At 40.2% G+C, this 24,639-nt stretch overlaps 1 protein-coding gene across 1 annotated transcript; it reads left to right on the top strand.

The window, feature by feature from the left end:
* Window positions 1–1,043: 1,043 nt before the first annotated feature.
* Window positions 1,044–24,300, top strand: LOC142168826 (uncharacterized). Its single transcript, XM_075229986.1, has 3 exons — window positions 1,044–1,458; window positions 22,881–23,522; window positions 23,762–24,300. Exons 1-3 carry the CDS (start codon window positions 1,044–1,046, stop codon window positions 24,298–24,300), a joined length of 1,596 nt encoding a protein of 531 aa, XP_075086087.1.
* The last annotated feature ends 339 nt before the right edge of the window (window positions 24,301–24,639 follow it).

Here is a 24,639-nt window from a genome sequence, read left to right as displayed (position 1 = left end):
TTTGGATTTGTATTGCTGTCTATTCCCTTGAGACAGTGGACTAGTATTCATTTGTATATTCTGCTAGTAGCCCATATACTTATGACACTAGGTCTTGGCACACACTAGTAGACTTATAATTTTTGGATTTATTATTAAGACTTCGATTTGCTCTCAGCTGCTTTGTCTAATTACTTTACAGCAGTAAATTTCTAATTCTTGTATAAAATGCGGAAAGTTATTTACACTGCAAACATATAAAAAATATAAATGGAAACCACTAGATCTATCAGTGTTGGCTTGTCTAACAACGATATTGGGCGCCATCACGACCTATGATGAAATCGGGTTGTGACAGTACAGGTTAATGTATGTGACCTGCCTTAGCCTCGTTACAACTTCGTCGAGGTTAGGCTCGGCACTTACTGGGTACATGGGGTCGGTTGCACTCATACTACACTCTGTACTTTTTGTGCAGATACCGGAGTTGGTCCCAACAACATATAGTAGATTTGCTCGGATTCCGTTATTCGCAGGAGACTTGAGGTATAGTTGCATGCGTTCACAGTTCTGAAGTCCCGTTCCACTTTATCATAGATGTGTATTTCTTTCAGACAACTTTATTTTCATTCAGACCTTTATTTGTATTATTCTAGTAGCTCGTGCACTTGTAACACAAATTCTGGGATGGTATTTAGACATCGCTATTATTATGGATTATTCACAATATTTCAGACCTTACTTCCGTATTTGTTTCTTTATATTAATTAATTAATTTAAAATTATTTAAAAATGGCTAATATTATTCTAATGTTGGCTTGCCTAGCAAGTGAAATGCTAGGCGCGGTCCCGAAGGTGAGAATTTAAGGTCGTGTCAGCAATATCCGTTACTATTTCCATATGGTGAATACGGATACCGAGAAGATATTCCTTTAAATGAAAGTGATGATTTTACTGGTGGAAGGAAATGTGTTAGCACATGCGAATACTTATCATATAAAATTCAAGAAAGGAAGTCTGAAGTTCCAATAATTGTGTCATCCAGAAGATTATTTCAGCAATTCATGGTAGATGGATATACAATGATGAAATCTTCTCGATTGAGGTTTATTAGGCTTCATCAGAAACAATTGAGAGCACACTTTTATAAAGGGTTTAAAGATGTTGTTTTGCATGGAGACATAGAACCTTCTTCTCAAGGACAAAGAGTTGTACTCTCTTCCAACTTCACGGGGGGTGCATGTTACATGTTGCGAAATTATCAAGATGCCATGGCAATTTGCAAATGGGCAGGGTACCCTGATCTCTTCATCACATTTACTTGCAACCCAAAATGGCCTGAAATTACTAGATTTGTGGAGAATAGGGGACTATCTCCTGAAGATCGTCCTGACATTTTAACAAGGATTTTCAAAATCAAATTGGATCGCATGATAAAGGACCTGCGTGACAATAAAGTTTTTGGAGAAGTAAAAGCAGGTATAATATTATATTCCTTTAACAATTGTTACATTATTATTTTAAGTTATTAAAAGTTAATACTAAAAACAACATATACAAATACTTACTTATCTAATGAATATTTTTTGTAGTAATTTATATAGTTGAATTCTAAAAGCGAAGAGCCATACGGCACGAGCAGTTGAGTACAGTACTATCATGCCTTTGTTTTGTTGTGTGCACACATCTTGCTTTTTCTTCGTAATAAATACCCAAATATCGCATATATTGATGGAATAATTTCAGCAGAATTACCAGATAAAAAAGTCGATCCTCAATATTATAAAGCTGTTACAAATTTTATGATGCATGACCCGTGTGGTTCTGCTAGAAAATCTTCTCCTTGCATGCAGAACGACAAATGTACAAAGCATTTTCCAAAAAAATTTGTACCATCAACCACAGTTGATGAAGATGGATATCTTATTTATAGAAGAAGGGAGGATGGTAGAACTATATTGAGATCTGGTATTGAGTTGGATATGTTGTGCCACACAATAGATTTTTATTATTGAAATATGGTGCACATATTAATGTAGAATGGTGCAATCAATCACGATCCATTAAGTACTTATTTAAGTATGTTAATAAAGAAAATAATCGTGTCACCGCAACTTTCTCTCAAAGTGTAAATAAGGAAAACACAGGGGTTGTTGATGAAATAAATATGTATTATGATTGCAGATACATATCACCATGTGAAGCTGCTTGGAGAATTTTTAAATTCCCAAAATACCGTAGAGAACCATCTGTAGAAAGGCTATCATTTCACCTACCGAATAATCAAAATGTCATATTTTAGGATGATGATGCAATTGATGCAGTTATGAATAGACCAACCGTAAAGGAATCTATGTTTTAAGCTGGTTTGAAGCAAATAAGGCATTTTCCAAAAGCAAGAGGATTAACTTATGCAGAATTCCCTCTTAGGTTTGTTTGGAAAAAAAATTGAAAAGATGGAAAAAAAGAAAAATATATGTATTTTCTATTAGAAGAATTGTCACGTCCCAAACCGATGGGCCACGACAGGCACCCGATGCCTTACCGAGTACCAACGTAACGTATCCTCTGTATCATGTTATCATAGGTAAATGAACCAAAAAGGCTGTCATGAGATGACCAAAATAAAGCATGAGGGAATACTCAATATAGGGTGACCCAACTTGATATACCGACTTATACATATGACGTACGAGCCTATAAGACCGGCATGATCCTTAATATACTCAAAATATAGTCCGACAAGGACATACAAGTATTCGTATACATGACATCTATCTACAAGCATCTAAGAGTACATAAATATCATAAAGGTTGGGACAGGGTCCCGCCATACCAATCAATACATGTCCTGATCATACTGACCAAATAAGTAACTCCGGAGCAAATGGAGCACACCAACACCTTCCGCTGAGCTGATAGCCTACTTGAAGGACTCTCAACCTGTCTATCGGGACCTACGAGTATGAAACGCAGCGTTCCAAGACAAAAGGGACGTTAGTAAAAATAATGTACTGAGTATGTAAGGAATAAAAATCAGTAAACAATAGACATGAGAGAAACATGGAGTAAAAGACTCAACATATAAGTCTGAATAACTCTGTGAATTATTAATATTTATAATGCCATGTATATGCATATAAATTCCATACCATGTATAGGTATATGCGTACATAACATCATCAAGCCTCAGAGGGCATCCCATCATATCATCTCGGCCACTGTGGGCAAAATCATCAACATATACCAGTTGATCAGGTGGTGGTGCGTATATAATACCGTAACCTTTTTTCATATCCCATATACATATAATATATGCGTATATAACGCCATCTGTTCATGGGTCAATGTACATGTATAAATGCATGAAACGCATAAGAAGTGCGTTAATAAGATTTTTCTGAATGTCATAAGATCAATATGCCTTTGATTAATATCATGAAATAAACTTTATTAACTATGTATTTTTCTGAGACCCATGAACAGATGATAGAATAATAGGACACATGGGGAATCAAGAACATAGGAACTTCAAGTACTTCTATGAATAGAGTCATTTATGAAAGTTGTGCATTTGCTCGTTTTGTTTGTATCGTATGGATCATGACAAAAAGAAAGAAGGGATAGCCTTAACATACCTGAACCGATTCTCTTGACAATCCCTCTAATACATGTCTTTAGCGAAAAATATATAACGATGGATCGGAGTAGAGAAAAATCCGTATTATATTCTTGAGAAAGATTGTATCGTACTCTCTTATAATTTGTAATTCACGCCGCTATAGCATTGTCATACATTCTCTCCAACAACTTTTTAATGGAATGTGGACAGCATAATTTATCCCATTGGCATGGAATCAACAAAAAACATCATCCATATTTGGTATGGAAAATATTTGCTTTCTGAAGGACCTTAATATGCATGGTTAAATTGACCAACCCACTCTCTTACACAAGTGACTCAATTCTTTGATTCTTGATCTTTAGGTATTAAGAAATAAAGCATCTTACTAATGTAGGAAAGCTCTTAGTGGGTGTGGGCCCCACTTATTAGATGACTAAGCTACATAATCCTCTAAATGTGCCACCTATATATGAACTTAAGAGTCAAAAAATTTGGCTTTCTTGGCTTCCACGTTAATGTTCTTATCCAAAGATTATCAATTAGTTAATCTCCCACTAAAATCAATAATTATCAATTATTCATATAATTAAGAATTATCTCAAATTACTTAAAATACTACTTACTTTTAACACACTTTATACACCTTACTATCATGGTCATGTGGTACCTTGTATGGTACTAGTCCATAAATACCGGGTATTATAGCTCGTACCGTATTTTATCCCAAATTGACAAACTTCGACGAAACTCACTTTCTTCAATTTGCTTACCCTCTCACCTTCACGAATTTACTTATGGCGTAATTTCACATACGAAAATATGGAGTGTAACATCATACCCCCTTTGGAACATTCGTCCTCGAATGTTGACTGATGCACTAAACATTATCATAACCTATAGCTTTTGCGAATACTTTAGTACTCTCCTTGCCATCTCATCAACTGTTCTGTGAATAAATTCAAAGGCTAGTGCATTCCCCCCTTTAGGCCTATTTCTCACACCACGACTTGTGGTCGGAATTCTTCCAATTTCGTAACTATTGCTACTTTCTATCATGCAGTCTGTATGACTTTGTCCTTGTATGTGCGCCTATGTGATTCTTCCCTCCGGAATTTTGACCAGCTGACCCTCTGGGTGCCTATGGCTTTACTACATCTAAATAAGTCATATTGTACCATAACTCCTACATCAGTTTATTGTTACTGATCTCTGCTACCAAACTCCAGGTTACTCTCATTGCTTATTCCATATGTATAAATCTAAGTCCTTTAATACTTCCTCGTTACTGTTTATCTTAAGAATGACAGCTTGATCTCATCTCATACTTTGTAACTTTTATCCATCCATTGTTGATTCACCTCAATATTGATCTACAATCTACCACTTATAACTTGAAACCTCTTACGCAATACATTGTCACTAGGGCTTATGTCTAGGGGGTATTCTAATCTCGTGTCGTCCGTGAAATCCTTTTTTTTCAAATCATTACTCAATCGGAGGCCCAAACGTCATCCTTTATCTATCACAATTACACCCTCATTCTATTACCAGGGCAATGTTACATCTCTTCTAAATGCTACTAGTCTTAGACTCCTTTGAGTTTATTCAGGCTCTACTGAGCTTTCTATAACTTAGAGAAACCATCAGCTCTATTGTTTGCATGGGCTTAATCATGAGGACTTATCCATTCTTGACACCTTCTCACTTGCCCTTTCTTATCCTTGCTCATGTATTCCTAAAACCTTGTCATTCTACCATACTTTAGCTTGCGACCTACACATATCCATTTATACTACTCGCAACCTTCCTTCAACTTGCTTGCACCATAGATTTCCTTCTGTTATTATGGAACATCAAGCGAGACATTACATCATCTATAACTCTTCTTTACTCTCTTAACTAGACCTCTCAGTACCTAGAAACCTTAGTCTGGAAGATATGCCACTGACGACGCTGCTATCATTCCTGGATACTGAATCCCAGCGCTTCTTGCCTTCTATCTAAAGTATGGACTATTCACAACCTTCTGCACTTGAATATCTCGTACGTTGTTCACCTTTACCTTACTTACCTTAAAATATCACCTCTTATTCTTCTATCTCTTTCATAACTTTTCTTCCACATAGGGATAATTCACATCCACAACTTGAAGCTCTATTATAATACTTACACCTCAGGTGCATACACAGTCCGATGGAAGCTTTATACTGACTTCCTATAAGGATGGTACTCTTCCTAACAGGCTTTATCGTAGAGCCGTTATAGAATAAGGTTGTTGAACTATCTCTCTTGTACCTCTGATATTAAGAGTGATCATGCAATGTTCTCAATCACGAGGTCTATAATTTTCTTGGTCCAATAATCAGACTACTAATTTACTTAGTTGATGTAACTCTTTAGTTTCGTCTTCCCTCTGATCAACCTTTATGTAGGCTTAAGCTATCTTCTGATCTGTGGCTCATGGTATTAGTTATTACTTTAGCCTTTCATGGACGATATGGAATATTCGTGATACCATCATCTAACAATTCAATCCTTTGTCTATGACATGGACTCACTTATTTCTTTTAACTTATACTAGAGTCTTCTACGGCTGTATGATTGTCAACAAATATGCTGAATGGATAATACTCCAAAATCTTAAGTGTGTTCATAACGTAACTAACTTTGGATCATTGATCGAATAATTCCTTTCGTTCCTTTTCAGCTTTCTGCCCCTTTGTTGCGCATACTTAGCTTATCTTAGTTCCCATGCATTCTAGAATTTTTTACAACTCATATGATCTCGAATATTACTTTTGATTTTCCTTCCCGTTCACTAGCCACGATAGGTGCCACTTTCTTATGGAGCGCATACAATGTTGTAGTGAGACAGTTTTTACATGGCCATTTCTTCTTCAAGTTACTATGCTTAGGTTGAAGCCTTCTTCCTTATTTCCTCAACTAGTCTTTCATTGTAGTATTTAGGGAGGACCCTCTCACTCTTGTAAAGTTGCGAGCTTATTACATCATATACTCGACGGAATTTTGGATGTCCTTCCTCGTATATAATTATCCGTAGTTACTTACTTCCATACCCGTGTGCTTGTAGTGTTGCTTCTGAACTGAAGTTTTGACTGTCTTCCCAGTGAGACTCGATTTTATTTCTATAACATTCATACGGTATCTTTAACTATCCCAACTTCTATCTGAATATTTCTCAAGTGTCACGATGTCGTATCTGCGATACTGAATTCCTATGTTGGGGTTCACTATGTTTATCTTGCACGATTTGTTGATTTGTCTATAACCTCTTGTCTAGCCATAACTAGACTCTTCTTGAATCAACTACTAACTGCTCGTTGGTCCATTCTCATATCTGTATTCCACGCAATCCCTCTTGGGTTATTCCCTTTGTCTTAACTTACGTCTCGCACTGGCTCCTTATTTATCAATAACATCTCGGGTAGGAACCCTTACTTCCTTTCCTTGACATCGTGTTTGTATAATGTTCTGGAAATGTAGCATATCTATAGGATTTGAATAAGTGCAATCTTATCCCTTTTTTATTCTTATCATATTCTTCCTTTATCATTTCATAGTTACCAGAACCACTTAATTTTGACTTAATGCCTCATCGCTCCATATTCTCCCATTTAGGGGAGTACTAAGATTTAGCGCTACGACGATCTACCTATAGATTTTTTACCTCTTCATCCTTGGCGTCTTTTCACGTCATTAATGACCCTTACTCGCCTTGCGGTAATCCTTCTATACCAAGGATAACAAAATTCCTTACTCACAAGGGTGATACTTAGCGTAATTGGCACACATAGTCCCTTAAGCTTAACTTTGCTCACATTGCTTGCTTTAGGGAAACGTCTTCTTGAATGACCTTTAAAGGGTATTCTTCTGTCGTCCATTCTATTATCGCCGGAACTCAATTTCTGAAATTCTCATGATGCCGACTATTACTCAGTCCCTAATTCATATTTAGTTTATCTTGTTCATCAGTCTATACTGGTTTCTATTACTCTAGGGTGTAACTTTCCCTTTTGGTAATCACATTAGAGTCACAAACTTATTTTTTGAAATGAGGATATGACTTTATGGCCTATACTCTTTTGTTGTCTCCGGGACTGACACCTCTCATCTTTTCCTTCCCTTGACTATAGACTCTGTAACACTGTCATCTTCGTTTTTTGATCTACCGTTGTCATCCATGTATCACATCTTACTCACAATGCTTTATGTTATCTCTTCTTATTTCCCCGCTAACATTTCTGTCTATCACCTTATTCTAAATACTTCAACAAGACATCCTTTTGCTTTTAGCTCCCCTTTGCTCCATCCACTGGCTCTTCGAGTTTCCTAACATTCTTTCTCTACTAAGGACGGGAGCCATGCTAAGGTAATATTTATCCCTTCTAGGATTTCAGTACCTATCTTTATGGTACCCATATCTAGCTGTACTATTTTAGAGAGCACCATCTGGGTGTCTCACAAGAATATCCATTACCACATTTGCAATATCCTTCGGAAATATCAACTAACGCAAACAATCCATCCACCATTTTGGGTTACTCCAACCCTAGCCGGATCTACATAAGCCGTCCTTCTCTTAAACTATATTTGTTAGCTCCCATAGGGCATAACTGAGATGGGTGTGGTCAATTGTACATACCTCTGTTGCTGTTGAAGGTAACTCGAAATGCTTATATCTCTCTTCCTCAATAGTATATAATGATATTCTTCACTAGCTGGGTACCTCATACCTTTCTTCACCTTGCTTCTTTTACTTGTTGAAAATTGTCTCTACCTTCTAAATCTCTCATTGCTTTTCACCATATGGGTGGATAGATATTCTTGACTTAAGGCTCCTTATAAAAAATCTTACACGTCTTAGTACATACATGATCTGCTGAATACCTTACATTTACTCATTATAAGCATCATGCAAAAATCGAGTTCCTCTGACCCAACTCTTCCATAGCCACAGTCAATCTCTTACCAGCTGTCTTTTGGATGTAGGTATCGTCTTATTACGAATAAAATAGAATTTAGGAGTCTGAATTCTTACAAGTGAGCTCTACCACACGATCTAGAGTAAGAAAAAAGAGTGACAATCCTAAATGCCCTGTAACCTCCTGCTTATAAGTGTGGTGCACAACACACCTATAAATAAGACTCTACTAGACACGGCTTGTAGACTCCCAAGGACAGAACTGCTCTGAAACCACTTTTGTCACGTCCCAACCAGATGGGTCGCGCCGTGCACTCGATGCCTTACCGAGTACCAACGTAATGTATCCTACTTATCATATTATCATAGGTAAATGAACCAGAAAGGTTGTCATTAGATGAATAAAATAAAGCACAGGGAAGTACTCAATATAGGGTGACCCGACTTGATATACCGACTTATACATATGACGTACGGGCCTATAAGACCGACATGATCCTTAATATACTCAAAACATAGGCCGATAAAGCCATACAAGTATCTGTATACATGACATCTGTCTACAAGCCTCTGAGAGTACATAAATATCATAAAGGTCGGGACAGGGTCCTGCCATACCAATCAACACATGTCCTGATCATACTGACCAAATAAGAAACTCCGGAGCAAATGGGGCGCACCAACACCTTCCGCTGAGCTGATAGCCTACTTGAAGGACTCTCAACCTATCTATCGGGACCTGCGGGTATGAAACGCAGCGTTCCCAAGCAAAAGGGACATTAGTAAAAATAATGTACCGAGTATGTAAGGAATGAAAATCAGTAAACAATAGACATGAGAGAAACATGGAGTAAAAGACTCAACATGTAAGTCTGAATAACTCTATGAATCATTAATATTTACAACGCCATGCATATGCGTATAAATGCCATACCATGCATAGGTATATGCGTACATAACATCATCAAGCCTTAGTGGGCATCCCATCATATCATCTCGTCCACTGTGGGCAAAATCATCAACATATACCAGCTGATCAGGTGGTGGTGTGTATATAACGCCGTATCCTTTTCCCATATCCCATATACATATAATATACACGTATATAACGCTATCTGGTCATGGGTCAATGTACATATATAAATGCATGAAATGCATAAAAAGTGCGTTAATAAGATTTCTCTGAATGTCATAAGATCAATATGCCTTTGATTAATATCATGAAATAAACTTTATCAACTACGTAGTTTTCTGAGACCCATGAACAGATGATAGAATAATAGGACATATGGGGAATCAAGAACATAGGCACTTCTAGTACTTCTATGAATAGAGTCATTTACGAAAGTTGTGCATTTGCTAGTTTCATTTGTATCCTATTGATCATGCCAAAAAGAAAGAAGGGATATCCTTAACATACCTGAACCGATTCTCTTGACAATCCTTCTAACATACGTCTTTTGTGAAAAACATATAACGACGGATCGAAGTAGGGAAAAATCTGTATGATATTCTTGAGAAAGATTGTATCGTGCTCTCTTAGAATTTGCAATTCACGCTGCTATAGCATTGTCATACATTCTCCCCTACAAAGTTTTAATGGAATGTGGACAGCAGAATTTATCATATTAGCACGGAATCAACAAACAACGTCATCCATATTTGGTATGGGAAATATTTGTTTTCTGAATGTCACGACCCAAACTAACCCCTGTCGTGATGACGCCTATCGTGGTACTGGGCAAGCTGACTCATTCTAAAACAAACCGATATTTTTCATTTCAAAGATAATTTCAATACTATTTAACATAAAAACCTTCGTAAAGGAGTTCAAATCAAAATAAAAGTGCGGAAAAGAAAAGCCCGACATCGGGGTGTCACTAGTCATGAGCATCTACTACAATTTGTCAAACAATATAAAGGCTAACTCAGCCTGGAAAATAGCTAAATACAACTAGAGGAAGATAAGAGGGAGAAGAGCAGGGGCTGCGATCGCCAAACAGCTACCTTGCTATCTCCGAGAAAATCTGCAACCAGAATACTCAACAACCGCTACCGTGTCCAGCTACACCTGGATCTGCACACAAGGTGCAAGGAGTAACTTGAATCCGCCAACTCAGTAAGTAACAACCATAAATAAAGACTGAGTAGTAGTGATGAGCAATAAAGCATATAACGCTCATATCATGAAATCTCAGTAAAATACCTCATGCTTTAAAAATCAGGATTTGAATCAAAATATCTCGTTTAAACCTAGTTCCAGTAAAAATCATTTAAAGATATTCTTCAACCGTTTCAAACAGAGGCTCAATGCAAAGGTGAGTAAAAATGATGAAATTATAAACAACAGTCCCTCGTGCATACCTCACAATCACTCGTATACAACCCCTCAGGCAAACATTACAATCACTCATGCCACTCGGGCATACCTCACAGTCACCCATGCCAGTCGGGCATACCTCACAGTCACTCATGCCTCCCAGTCACTCATCACTCGGCACTCAGCACTCGCACTCAGTAAGTACCTGCGCTCATTGGGGGTGTGTACAGACTCCGGAGGTGCTCCTTCAGCCCAAGCGCTATATCAAGACAAATCATGGCATAAATCACTCAAGCCCTCGGCCTATATCAAACATGTTGCGGCGTGCAGCCCGATCCCATAAATATCCTTACATATCAGGCCCTCAGCCTCACTCAGTCATAAACCTCTCAAGCCACTCGGGCATTTCAATAAAAACAGGGTACTCATCCCCAAACAACAATTATATGCATCAAAATAGAGTACGAAAACTGAGTTATGCAGTAAACAGGTATAACCATGACTGAGTGTTGATTTTAAAATCGAAAACATCGATAGGATAGTAAGAAAAGACCCCTAAGGGTCCAAACAGCATTGGCACAAGGCCCAAACATGGCATTCAGCCCAAATTACAGAAACTCATTTCTAAAACTCATAAGTATCATATAGTTTCAATAAAATATGCAACTTTACAGTTGCTACGGGATGGACCAAGTCACAATCCCCAACGGTGCATGCCCACACGCCCGTCACCTAGTATGTGTGTCACCTCAAAATAGTAAATGATACAAAATCCGGGGTTTCATACCCTCAGGACTAGATTTACAATCGTTACTTACCTCAAACCGGTCAAATATCTACCCCACAATGCTCTTGCCTCTGGACTCGGCCTCCAAATGCTCCAAATCTATTCACAATCAGTACAATACCATAAATATACCCTAATAGAATGAATTCCACAAGAAAAACTACCAATTTAGACCAAAAACCCGAAATTGGCTCAAACCCGGCCCTTGGGCCCACGTCTCGAAATCAGACAAAATTTACAAAACTAGAAGGCCCATCCACTCATGAGTCTAATCATACCAAATTCATCAAAATCCGACATTATTTCGTCCTTCAAATCCTTAAATTTCTTCTCCAAAGATCCAAAGCCCTAGCCCCTCATTTTCACTAATTACATGATTAAACAACAGGAAATCATCATATATACGAGTATTAGGGCTCAAGAAACTTACCTCACTGATAGCCCTTGAATCACCCTTCAAATGTCACTCCAAAAGCTTCAAACACTGATTTGAAAATTGTGGAAATGAACCAAATTCATGAAGGGTTCTATTTATGGTTTCTGCCCATATTTTTTCGCACATGCGGACAAATTTCACGCTTCTGCGCCACCGCACCTACGAAAAATCCATCACAGGTACGGAACTCACTTAGGAGCCTAGGTTCCACATCTGCGGCCCAAAATCCCGCGCCTGCGAAGGCGCACCTGTGCGTTTCCTCCGCTTCTCCGAAGCCTGCCCAGCGCCCTCCTTTCCGCATCTGCGCCCCAGGTCTCGCACCTGTGGGCTCGCAGATACGGCCAATTCTTCGCACCTGCATATCCTGCATAGCCCAGCACTGTCCACTCCTGCGGACTCCCCCTGTGCACCAGCGACCTCGCACCTGTGACTCCTCCTTCCGTAGGTGCGGAAATAGTAGTAACAGCAGCTTTAGCTGCATTTTCCAACTTCAACAATTCCGTTAACCACCCGAAATCACTCCAAGGCCCACGTGACCTTAACCAAAAATATCAACAAGTCTTATATCAATATACAAACTTAGTCGAACCTTTGAATCACTCAAAACAACATCAGAACACCAAATTGCCCTCAGATTCAAGCCTAAGAACTTCTAAACTTTAAAATTTGGCTACCGATGCTGAAACCAACCGAACCACGTCCGAATGACCTCAAATATTTCACACACGTTAAAAATGACACTACAAACCTGCTCCAACTTCCGAAATTCCATTCCGACCCCGATATCAAATTTGTCCACTGCCAACCAAAATTGTCAAATTTCCAACTTTGCCAATTCAAGCCTAATTCCACCACGGACCTCCAAATCACATTCCGGGTTCACTCCTAAGTCCAAAATCATTTAACGGAGCTAACAGAACCATCGAAATTCAAATTCGAGATCGTTTACACATAGGTCAACATACAGTTGACTTTTCCAACTTAAGGTTCTAAGTAAGAGACTAAGTGTCTCATTTCTCTTCGAAACCACTCCGGACCCAAACCAACCAACTTGATACATCACAATGCAGCTAAATAACACATAAAGAAGCAGAAATGGGGAAACGGGGCTATAACTCTCAAAACGATCGGTCGGGTCGTTACATCCTCCCCCTCTTAAACATTCGTTCGTCCTCGAACGGGTCTAGAAATATGCCTGGAGTCTCGAATAGGCGTGGATATCTGCTCCGTATCTCCCGCTCAGTCTCCCAAGTAGCCTCCTCTACAGGCTGACCTCTCCACTGCACCTTCACTAAAGCTATATCCTTTGACCTCAACCTTTGAACCTGCCGATCCAAAATAGCCACCGGCTCCACATCATAAGTCATATCACCCTCCAACTGAACCGTGCCGAAATCCAAAACATGGGACGGATCTCCAATATACTTCTGGAGCATGGAAACATGAAACACTGGGTGCACAATCGACAAGCTGGGTGGCAAGGCAAGCTTATAAGCCACCCCCCAATCCTCTGAAGTACCTCAAAAGGCCCAATGAACCGGGGGCTCAACTTGCCCCTCTTCCTAAACCTCATAACACCCCTCATGGGTGATACCTTCAGCAAAACCTTCTCCCCAACCATAAAAGACATATCACGGACCTTCCTATCCGCGTAGCTCTTCTGCCTAGACTGCGCCATACGAAGCCGCTCCTGAATCAATTTCACCTTATCTAATGCATCCTGGCTCAAACCATCCTACCAGAGATCTACACCTCCTCCCATATAAAGTCTCGTACGGAGCCATCTGAATACTCGACTGATAGCTGTTGTTATATGCAAACTCTGTGAGTGGCAGAAACTGGTCCCATGAACCCCCAAAGTCAATGACAGAAGCGCGCAACATGTCCTCCAATATCTGAATAGTGCGCTCGGACTGCCCATCCGTCTGAGGGTGAAAAACTGTGCTTAACTCAACCTGAGTACCCAACTCTCGCTGCACTGCCCTCCAAAACTGTGAGGTAAACTGAGTGCCCCTATCTGAAATGATGGAAACTGGGACACCATGCAGGCGAACAATCTCTCGGATGTAAATCTCAGCCAACCGCTCTGAAGTATAAGTAGTACCAATATGAATGAAGTGCGTGGACTTGGTCAGCCGATCCACAATAACCCAAATAGCATCGAACTTCCTCGAAGGCCGTGGGATCCCAACTACAAAGTCCATGGTGATTCGCTCCCACTTCCACTCTGGATCTCTAATGCTCTTACCTAACCTGATGACAGTTGAGACACCGAGCCACAAACCTAACTATATCGTTCTTCATCCGCCTCCACCAATAGTGCTGCCTCAAATCCTGGTACATCTTCGCGGCACCAGGATGGATGGAGTACCACGAGTTGTGGGCCTCCTCAAGAATCAACTCCCGAATCCCATCTATATTAGGCACACATATCCGGCCCTGCATCCTCAACATGCCATCATCACCAATGGTCACATCTCTAGCATCACCTCTCCGAACCCTGTCCTGAAGAATGAGTAAGTGGGGGTCATCATACTGGCGCTCCCTGATACGGTCATAAAGAGAAGACCTGGAGACCACGCAAGCCAATACCCGACTAGGCTCCGAAATATCCAATCTGACAAGCTGGCCCACTAAGGCCTGAACATCCAATGCCAAAGGTCTCTCTGCTGCTGGAAGATATGCTAAACTCCCCAAACTCTCTGCCCGGCGACTCAAAACATCGGCCACCACATTGGCTTTCCCCGGATGGTACAGAATAGTGATATCATAGTCCTTAAGAAGCTCTAACCATCTTCGCTGATGAAAATTAAGATCCTTATGTTTCAACAGATACTGCAAACTCTGATGATCAGTATAGATCTCACAATGAACCCCATACAAATAATGGCGCCAAATCTTTAAGGCGTGAACAATGGCTGCTAACTCAAGATGATGGACAGGATAGTTCTTCTCATGGGTTTTCAACTGGCACGAGGCATAGGCAATCACCCTACCCTCCTGCATCAGAACACATCCAATGCCTATCCTCGAGGCATCACAATACATGGTGTAAGAACCTGAAGCTGATGGCAGAACTAACACTGGAGTTGTGGTCAAGGCAGTCTTGAGCTTCTGAAAGCTCTCCTTACACTCGTCCGACCACCTGAATGGAGCACCCTTTTGGGTCAGTTTGGTCAAGGGTGACGTGATAGACGAGAAACCCTGAATGAACCGATGGTAATTACCAACCAAACCGAGAAAGCTCCGAATCTCTGTAGCTTAGGACGGTCTGGTCCAACTTTGAACCGCCTCTATCTTCTTCGGATCAACCTGAATACCCTCACTGGACACCACATGTCCCAAGAATGCTACTGAACTGAGCCAAAACTCACACTTGGAGAACTTTGTATAAAGCTTCTCCTCCCTCAATCTCTGTAAAACAATCCTCAAATGCTGAGTGTGCTCCTCCTGGCTACGAGAGTACAACAGGATGTCATCAATGAATACAACAATGAATGAGTCCAAATAGGGCTGGAACACACTGTTCATCAAATGCCTGAATGCTGTTGGGGCATTGGTCAGCCCAAAAGACATCACTAAGAACTCATAATGGCCATATTGGGTCCTGAAAGTTTTCTTAGGAATATCTGAATCTCGAATCTTCAGCTGGTGATAACCAGACCTCAAATCAATCTTGGAGAACACCTTCGCTCCCTGAAGCTAGTCGAATAAATCATCAATACGAGGCAAAGAATACCTATTCTTGACTGTGACCTTGTTCAACTGCCTGTAATCAATACACATTCTCATGGAACCATCCTTCTTCTTTACAAATAGAACTGGTGCACCCCAAGGTGACATCACTAGGCCGAATAAACCCCTTATCAAGGAGTTCCTGAAGTTGTTCTTTCAATTCCTTAAACTCCGCAGGTGCTATACGATACGGTGGAATAGAAATGGGATGAGTGCCCGGCACCAAATAAATACCGAAGTCAATATCCCTGTCAGGCGGCATGCCTAGCAGGTCTGCAGGAAACACATCCGGAAAATCATGTACCACCACAGAATCAATGGCATGAGTCTCTAAACTAACATCCCTCACAAAGGCCAGATAGGATATACAACCCTTCTCAACCATTCGCTGAGCCTTCAGGTACGAAATTACCCTACTAGGTACATAGTTTATAGATTCGCTCCACTCAACTCTCAGAAATCCCGGCATAGCCAACGTCACCATCTTAGCATGACAATCGAGAACAACATGACATGGAAATAACCAATCCATACCCAATATCACATCAAAGTCAACCATACTGAGCAACAAAAGGTTAACTTGGGTCTCCAGGCCCCCAATAGTCACCACACATGACCGATATACGTGGTCCACAACAATAGTATCGCCCACAGGAGTAGATACATGAAGATATGAAACTAAAGACTCATGAGGCACATCCAGAAAATGGGCGAAATACGAGGAAACATATGAATACGTGGAGCCAGGGTCGAATAATACTGAGACATCTCTGTGACAAACTGAGACAATACCTATAATTGCAGCATCTGAAGCAATAACGTCTGGTCTGGCAGGGTGGGCATAGAAATGGGCCTGACCACCCCCTGATCTGCCTCCCCTATAGGGCGACCCCTAGCTGACTGACCTCTACCCCGAGCTGACTGGGTGGGTGGTAAGGTAACTGGTGCTGAAGTCGGAGGCTGACTCCTCTGCTGAGATAGACCTCCATGACGACGAGCACAATGCCTCTACATATGCCCAAACTCCCCACACTCAAAATAACTCTCTGGTGCTGGTGGCGGGAACTGAAGGGAACCCCTAGCACCGGGATAACTGGTAGAAGAACCTGGCATGGAAGATCCCTGAACAGGTAGAGCAAGGGACGAACTCTGAGCTGGAAGGGCACTAAGTGATGAGTGGCCTTGATGAGAACTGTGAGAACTATGGCCAGATGATGCACCACGGTGAAGTCGCAGAGCTGACTGGGCCTGTCTGAAATGACAACCTCTACCATGCTGGAACTGACCCCCAAAAGGAGCAACGCTGAATCCACCCTGACCATGAGGCCTCTTGGCCTCCCTCTCAACTCTCTCCTGACCGCGAACCATCTCAATCTGCCGAGCAATGTCGACAACCTCATTAAAAGTAACACCAGAAACCCTCTCTCTGGTCATGAGCAACTGTAACTGATAAGTGAGACCATCAATAAACCTCATGATCCTCTCCCTGTCCGTGGGAACCAACTAGATAGCATGACGGGCCAACTCAAAGAACCACATCTCATACTGCGTCACAGACATATCACCCTGGCGAAGCCGCTCAAATTGCCTGCGCGGCTCCTCTCTGCGGGATCGAGGCACAGACTTCTCCAAAAACACCACGGAGAACTGCTTCCAAGTAAGGGATGCTGCGCCAACAGGCCTACGCCTCTTGTAAGTCTCCCACCATCTGAGTGCAGCCCCAAAAAACTGAAAAGTAGTGAAGGGGACCCTACAAGTCTCTAGAATACCAGCAGTACGGAGTATCCTCTAACACCTGTCCAAAAAGTCCTGAGCATCCTCTCTCTCTGTGCCACTGAAAGGTAGTGGATGGAGTCTCCCAAACCTCTCCAACCTACGGTGATCATCCTCAGGCATAGCAGGAACCGCATAATCCTGAGCAACTGCAACCGGCTGGGCTGGTGGTGCCCTCGGTGTCTGGAGTCCCTGAACAACCTATTCGGTTGTGCGAGCGACGGGAGTCTGAGTGCCTTAGCCTCCCCCATCCTGAGAAGTGGCTGCTGCCGTCGAGATAGAGACCGCCTGATCAAGGCCAGTACACGTTGTCATAATCTGAGCTAAGGCCTTCTGAAGGCCTGGAATCACAATAGGCACAGGTGGTGTCTGAGCTGGTGCATCAACAACTGGAATCTTGTCCTGATCTAGGATAACTGATGGATCTGTAGGTACTGCCCTAGATACGGTACGGGCTGCACCTCTGCCCCTACCACGACCTCTACCGCGGCCTCGGCCTCTCGCGGCCATGGATGGTGGTACTGGTGGCTGGCCCTCCTAACCAGTAGTACGAGTCCTCACCATCTGTGAGAGAATGAAATAATAAATGTTTAGTTACTAGAATCAACAGATTCGCACGACAAGAATTCAAGAATGTGGAATCTCCCTAAAGGTTCTGCAGCCTCTCGAAGATAAGTACAGATGTCTCCGTACCGATCCGCAAGACTCTACTAAACCCTCTCATGACTCGTGAGACCTATGTAACCTGGGCTGTGATACCAATCTGTCATGACCCAAACTAACCCCTATCGTGATGGCGCCTATCGTGGTACTAGGCAAGCCGACTCATTCTAAAACAAACCGATATTTTTCATTTCAAAGATAAATTCAATGTTATTTAACATAAAAACCTTCGTAAAGGAGTTCAAATCAAAACAAAAGTGCGGAAGAGAAATGCCCGACATCGGGGTGTCACTAGTCATGAGAATCTACTACAATCTGTCTAACAATATCAAGGCTAACTCTGCCTAGAAAATAACTAAATATAACTAGAGAAATATAAGAGGGAAAAGAGTAGGGGCTGCGATCGCCAAATAGCTACCTTGCTATCTCCGAGAAAATCTGCAACCAGAATAATTAACAACCGCTACCGTGTCCAGCTACATCTGGATCTGCACACAAGGTGCGGTGAGTAACGTGAGTATGCCAACTCAGTAAGTAACAACAATAAATAAAGACTGAGTAGTAGTGACGAGCAATAAAGCATATAACATTTATATCATGAAATCTCAGTAAAATACCTCATGCTTTAAAAATCAGGATTTGAATTAAAATATCTCGTTTAAACCCAGTTTCAGTAAAAATCATTTAAAGATATTCTTCAACCGTTTCAAAAAGAGGCTCAATGCAAAGGTGAGGAAAAATGATAAAATTATAAATAACAGCCCCTCGGGCATACCTCACAATCACTCGTATACAATCCCTCAGGCAAACCTTACAATCGCTCATGCCACTCGGGCATACCTCAAAGTCACCCATGCCACTCGGGCATACCTCACAGTCACTCATCACTCGGCACTCGTACTCAGTAGGTACCTGCGCTCACTAGGGGTATGTACAGACTCCGGAAGGTCTCCTTCAGCCCAAGCGCTATATCAAGCCAAATCATGGCATAAATCACTCAAGCCCTCGGCCTATATCAAAGATGATGTGGCGTGCAGCCCGATCCCATAAATATCCTCACAAATCAGGCCCTCGTCCTCACTCAGTCATAAACCTCTCAAGTCTCTCAGGCATTTCAGTAAAAACAAGGTACTCATCCCCAAACAACAATTATATGCATCAAAATAGAATAAGAAAAATGAGTTATGCAGTAAACAGGTATAACCATGACTGAGTATAGATTTTTAAATCGACAACAGCGATAGGATAGTAAGAAAAGGCCCCTAAGGGTCCAAACAGCATTGGCACAAGGCCCAAACATGACATTCAACCCAAATTACAGAAACCTATTTCTAAAACTCATAAGTATCATATAGTTTCAATAAAATATGCAACTTTATAGTTGCTACGGGACGGACCAAGTCACAATCCCCAATGGTGCATGCCCACATGCCCGTCACCTAGCATGTGCGTAACCTCAAAATAGTAAACGATACAAAATCCGGGATTTCATACCCTCAGGACTAGATTTACAATTGTTACTTACCTCAAACCAGTCAAATCTCTACCCCGCAATGCTCTTGTCTCAGGACTCGGCCTCCAGATGCTCCAAATCTATTCACAATCAGTACAATACCATCAATATATTCTAATGGAATGAATTCCACAAGAAAAACTACCAATTTAGACCAAAATCCCGAAATTGGCTCAAACCCGTCCCCCGGGACCACGTCTCGAAATCCAACAAAATTTACAAAACTAGAAGGCCCATCTACTCACGAGTCTAACCATACCAAATTCATCAAAATCTGACATCGTTTCATCCTTCAAATCCTTAAATTACTTCTCCAAAAATCTCAAGCCCTAACCCCTCATTTTCACTAATTACATGATTAAACAATGGAAAATCACCATATATACAAGTATTAGGGCTCAAGAAACTTACCTCATTGATAACCCTTGAATCAACCTTCAAATATCACTCCAAAAGCTCCAAAAACCGACTTGAAAATGGTGGAAATGAACCAAATTCACGAAGGGTTCTATTTATGGTTTCTGCTAGGCTTTTTCGCACATGCGGACAATTTCTCGCTTCTGCGCAACCGCACTTGCGAAAAATCCATCGCTGGTGCAGAACTCACTTATGAGCCCAGGTTCTGCATCTGCAGCCCAAAATTTTGCGCCTGCGAAGGCGCACCTGCGCGTTTCCTCCGCTTCTGCGAAGCTTGTCCAGCTCTCTCCTTTCCGCATCTGCTCCCCAGGTCTCGTACCTACGGGCTCGCAGATGCGGCCAATTCTTCGTATCTGCGCATCCTGCGTAGCCCAGCACTGCCTGTCCTGCGGACTCTCCTTGTGCACCAGCGACCTTGTACCTGCGACTCCTCCTTCCGCAGGTGCGGAAATAGCAGTAGCAGCAGCTTCAACTGCATTTTTCGACTTCAACAATTCCGTTAACCATCCGGAATCACCCTGAGGCCCTCGAGACCTCAACCAAAAATATAAACAAGTCTTATATCCATATACAAATTTAGTCGAACCTTCGAATCACTCAAAACAATATCAAAACACCAAATTACCCTCGGATTCAAGCCTAAGAACTTCTAAACTTCCAAATTCGACAACTGATGCCGAAACCAACCAAAAGACGTCCGAATGACCTCAAATTTTGCACACACATCAAAAATGATACTACGAGCCTACTCCAACTTCCGGAATTTCATTCCGACCCCGATATCAAAATTTTCCACTGCCGACTAAAATCGCCAAATTTCTAACTTCGCCAATTCAAGCCTAATTCTATCACGGACCTCCAAATCATATTCTGAGCGCACTCCTAAGTCTAAAATCTCCTAACGGAGCTAACGGAACTATCAAAATTCAAATTCGAGATCGTTTACATATAGATAAATATCCGGTTGACTTTTCCAACTTAAGGTTCTAAATAGGAGACTAAGTGTCTCATTCCACTCCGAAACCACTTCGGACCCGAACCCACCAACCCGATACATCACAATGCAGCTAAATAACACATAAAAAAGTAAAAATAAAGTAACGAGACTATAACTCTCGAAACGACAGGCCGGGTCGTTACAGTGAAGGGCCTTAAGATGCATGGTTAAGTCGACCAGCCCACTGTCTTACACAAGTGACTCAATTCTTTGATTCTTGATCTTTAGGTATTAACAAATAAAGCATCTTACTAATGTTGGAATTCTCTTAGTGGGTGTGGGCCCCACTTATTAGATGACTAAACTACATAATCCTCTAAATGTGCTACCTAGTACCTATATATGAACTTAAGAGTAAAATAATTTGGCTTTCTTGGCTGCCACGTTGATGTTCTTATCCAAAGATTATTAATTAGTTAATCTCCCACTAAAATTAATAATTACCCAATTATTCATATAATTATAAATTATCTCAAATTACTTAAAATACTACTTACTTTTAATATATGTTATACACCTTACTATCATGGTCATATGGTACCTTGTATGGTACTAGTCCATAAATACCGAATATTATAGCTCGGACCGTATTTTATCCCAAATTGACAAACTTCGACGAAACTCACTTTCTTCGATTCGCTTACCCTCTCACCTTCACGAATTTACTTATGGCGTACTTTCACGTACGAAAACATGGGGTGTAACAAGAATCTTCTTTGTTTCACCCGGATCTGGTGAGCAACATTACCTTAGATTGTTGTTGAATGTCATTAAAAGTCCAAAGTTCTATGAGGATCTCAAAAAAATCAATAGTCGTGATCATAAGACTTTTAGGGATGCATGTTATGTTCTGGGTTTATTAGATGATGATAAAGAGTATGTGGATGCTACAGTAGAAACAAGTAATTGGGGAATACCATCGTATCTTAGGCAATTATTTGCTATGCTACTTTTATCAAATTCAATATCACGTCCAGAAAATGTTTGGCAAGCAACATGTCATTGACTATCAGAAGATATCCTTCATAAAGAAACAACAATTTTGGATAACCGAGGTACTCAAATAATGCTTCCAATTTCAAGTTATCATATCGTATTTATGAATTGTGGATGATTTGCATAACTACATTAGTTAATTTAATTTGTTAGTAGTTCATTCAATTCAATATGATAGTAAATCACTTGACTTTTTTCCCTCCATTTCCTTCAAAATGAATCCCAAACCTACAGGTTCTAAAAATTATGTTTTGTTATGTTTAGTTTTCCTATAGTATTGCGTTTATAGTATAGGAATAAGTACGGATGAATGCATTTACTAGAAATAAATACTAATAGACATTTAATTCTTTATAATTCATTCCATTACAATTTGTAACAGCTAAAAATCAGTAATTATGCATTGCCTACTTTAATTGAAAAAGTTTTGATTTGTTAGTATTGGAAATCAAACCTGCCTTTCTTGATACATTAGGTATAACAAAATGCATCTTTACTTATTTGTGGTTTTTATCGATAAAATGAACCATATGGTTTGGACTATCATATTCCTTTAAATTCGTTAAAATTAAATGGACTTCAGTTTTATCTAAACCATTATTTTGCATTTTACTTTTATGTTTATCTTATTATTCATTTCATGTAGCTCAACTAAACTCTAATTTATTTAATTATTATCTATTTTATGTTATTTCAGAAGCTGATCTCACAGAAGATGAATTAAAAAATCGTTGTTTGCAAAAGCTGGAAAACTTTTCAAAAGGATGCGGAAGAAGTTTTCAGGATTATCCAACAATGCCAAAGCCTGTTTACTGTGCGGAAGAAGTTGACAATAGTAACAGATTAATTCGTGATGAATTGCGTTATAATAGACGCGCACTGGCGGAGGAACATGAACAATTATTAAAGAATTTGACGGATAAGCAGAAGTCAATTTATGAGAAAATAATAACAGTTGTAAATGAAAATAAAGGTGAATTTTTCTTCTTATATGGTTTTGGAGGAACAGGCAAGACTTTTATTTGGAGGACTCTCGCTTCTGCCATAAGATCTAGAGGAGATATTGTGGTAACTGTTGCATCTAGCGAGATTGCATCTCTGTTGTTACTAGGTGGTCGAATAACTCATTCAAGATTTGTAATTCCACTCAATCTAACTGAAGATTCAACATGTAATATCAAGCAAGGTACTCCTTTAGCAAATTTGATTGTCAAGGCAAATATGATTATTTGGGATGAGGCACCGATGATGCATAGATATTGTTTTGAAGCTCTTGATAAAACTTTAAGAGATATTCTTAGATTTAAAGATGCATCCGATTTAAAACGACCATTTGGAGGTAAAACAGTTATTCTTGGTGGTGACTTCAGATAAATATTGCATGTCATCCCAAAAGGTACTAGACAAAATATTGTTAATGCTTCTCTCAATTCATCTTATTTATGGCCTTATTGTCAACTTTTAATGCTATCAAAGAATATGAGATTGCAAAGTAATGAAATACGCCCCATGTGGATGAGTTGAGAGATTTTTTATATTGGATTTTGGCAATTGGTGATGGTATGATTGGTAATTCAGTTGATGGCAATGAAAAAGTTCAAATACCAGATGATCTTTTGATAAACGAATCTGTTGATCCAATATCTGCAATTCTAGAAAGTACACATCCTGATTTCATCCGTCGTTGCAATGATATTGGATACCTCCAACAAAGAGCCATTCTTGCTCCAACTTTTGATATGGTGGAATCAATCAATGAATATATGATTTCACTCAATCATAGTTCTGATAAATCATATTTGAGTTCCGATACAATTTGCACCTCTGATCAGACTTATTCAGCATTAGAACATGTACACACACCAGAATTCTTGAATACTATTAAATGTTCCGGAATTTCAAATCACACTCTTACTCTAAAGGTTGGTGTACTAGTGATGTTATTAAGAAATATTGATCAGTCAGCAGGATTGTGTAATGGAACAAGGTTGATCATAACTAAACTTGAAAATCAAGTTATTGAAGCCAAAGTTCTAGCAGGACAGAAAGGTTTTATTCCTAAAATGACATTGTCTCCGTCTGATGCTAGAATTCCATTTAAGTTCAAGCGAAGGTAATCTCCAATCACTGTATCTTTTGCCATGACAATCAATAAAAGTCAAGGACAGTCATTGTCTCACGTGGGATTATTTTTGAAGAAATCAGTGTTTACACACAGACAGCTATATGTTGCTCTTTCCCGGGTTACAACTAGAAAAGTATTAAAAGTTTTGGTTTATGATGATGATGGACAAATAAGTACCGAAGCTATAAATATAGTATTTAAAGAAGTTTTTCAAAATTTAATTTGATTATCAAAAGATAACTAGTGTTATTTTTGAGGTTTATATACTACATTTCTTGCTAACATTCATGAACCAAATGGAAAAAGAGCAGCTCTTGCATTCATTCCTGAA

This window comes from Nicotiana tabacum, chromosome 14 (genome assembly GCF_000715075.1).
Source record: "Nicotiana tabacum cultivar K326 chromosome 14, ASM71507v2, whole genome shotgun sequence".
Taxonomy (NCBI): domain Eukaryota; kingdom Viridiplantae; phylum Streptophyta; class Magnoliopsida; order Solanales; family Solanaceae; genus Nicotiana; species Nicotiana tabacum.
The sequence above is the reverse complement of the archived record's forward strand: the minus strand, read 5'-3'. Positions and strand labels throughout refer to the sequence as shown.

Coding starts and splice junctions, on each gene's coding strand:
- LOC142168826 (XM_075229986.1), top strand. CDS start 1,044: ATGGTAGATGGATATACAATGATGAAATCTTCTCGATTGAGGTTTATT. Junction 1,459..22,880: donor TTTTGGAGAAGTAAAAGCAG/GTATAATATTAT, acceptor ATGTTATTTCAG/AAGCTGATCTCACAGAAGAT. Junction 23,523..23,761: donor TTTAAAACGACCATTTGGAG/GTAAAACAGTTA, acceptor TTGGTAATTCAG/TTGATGGCAATGAAAAAGTT.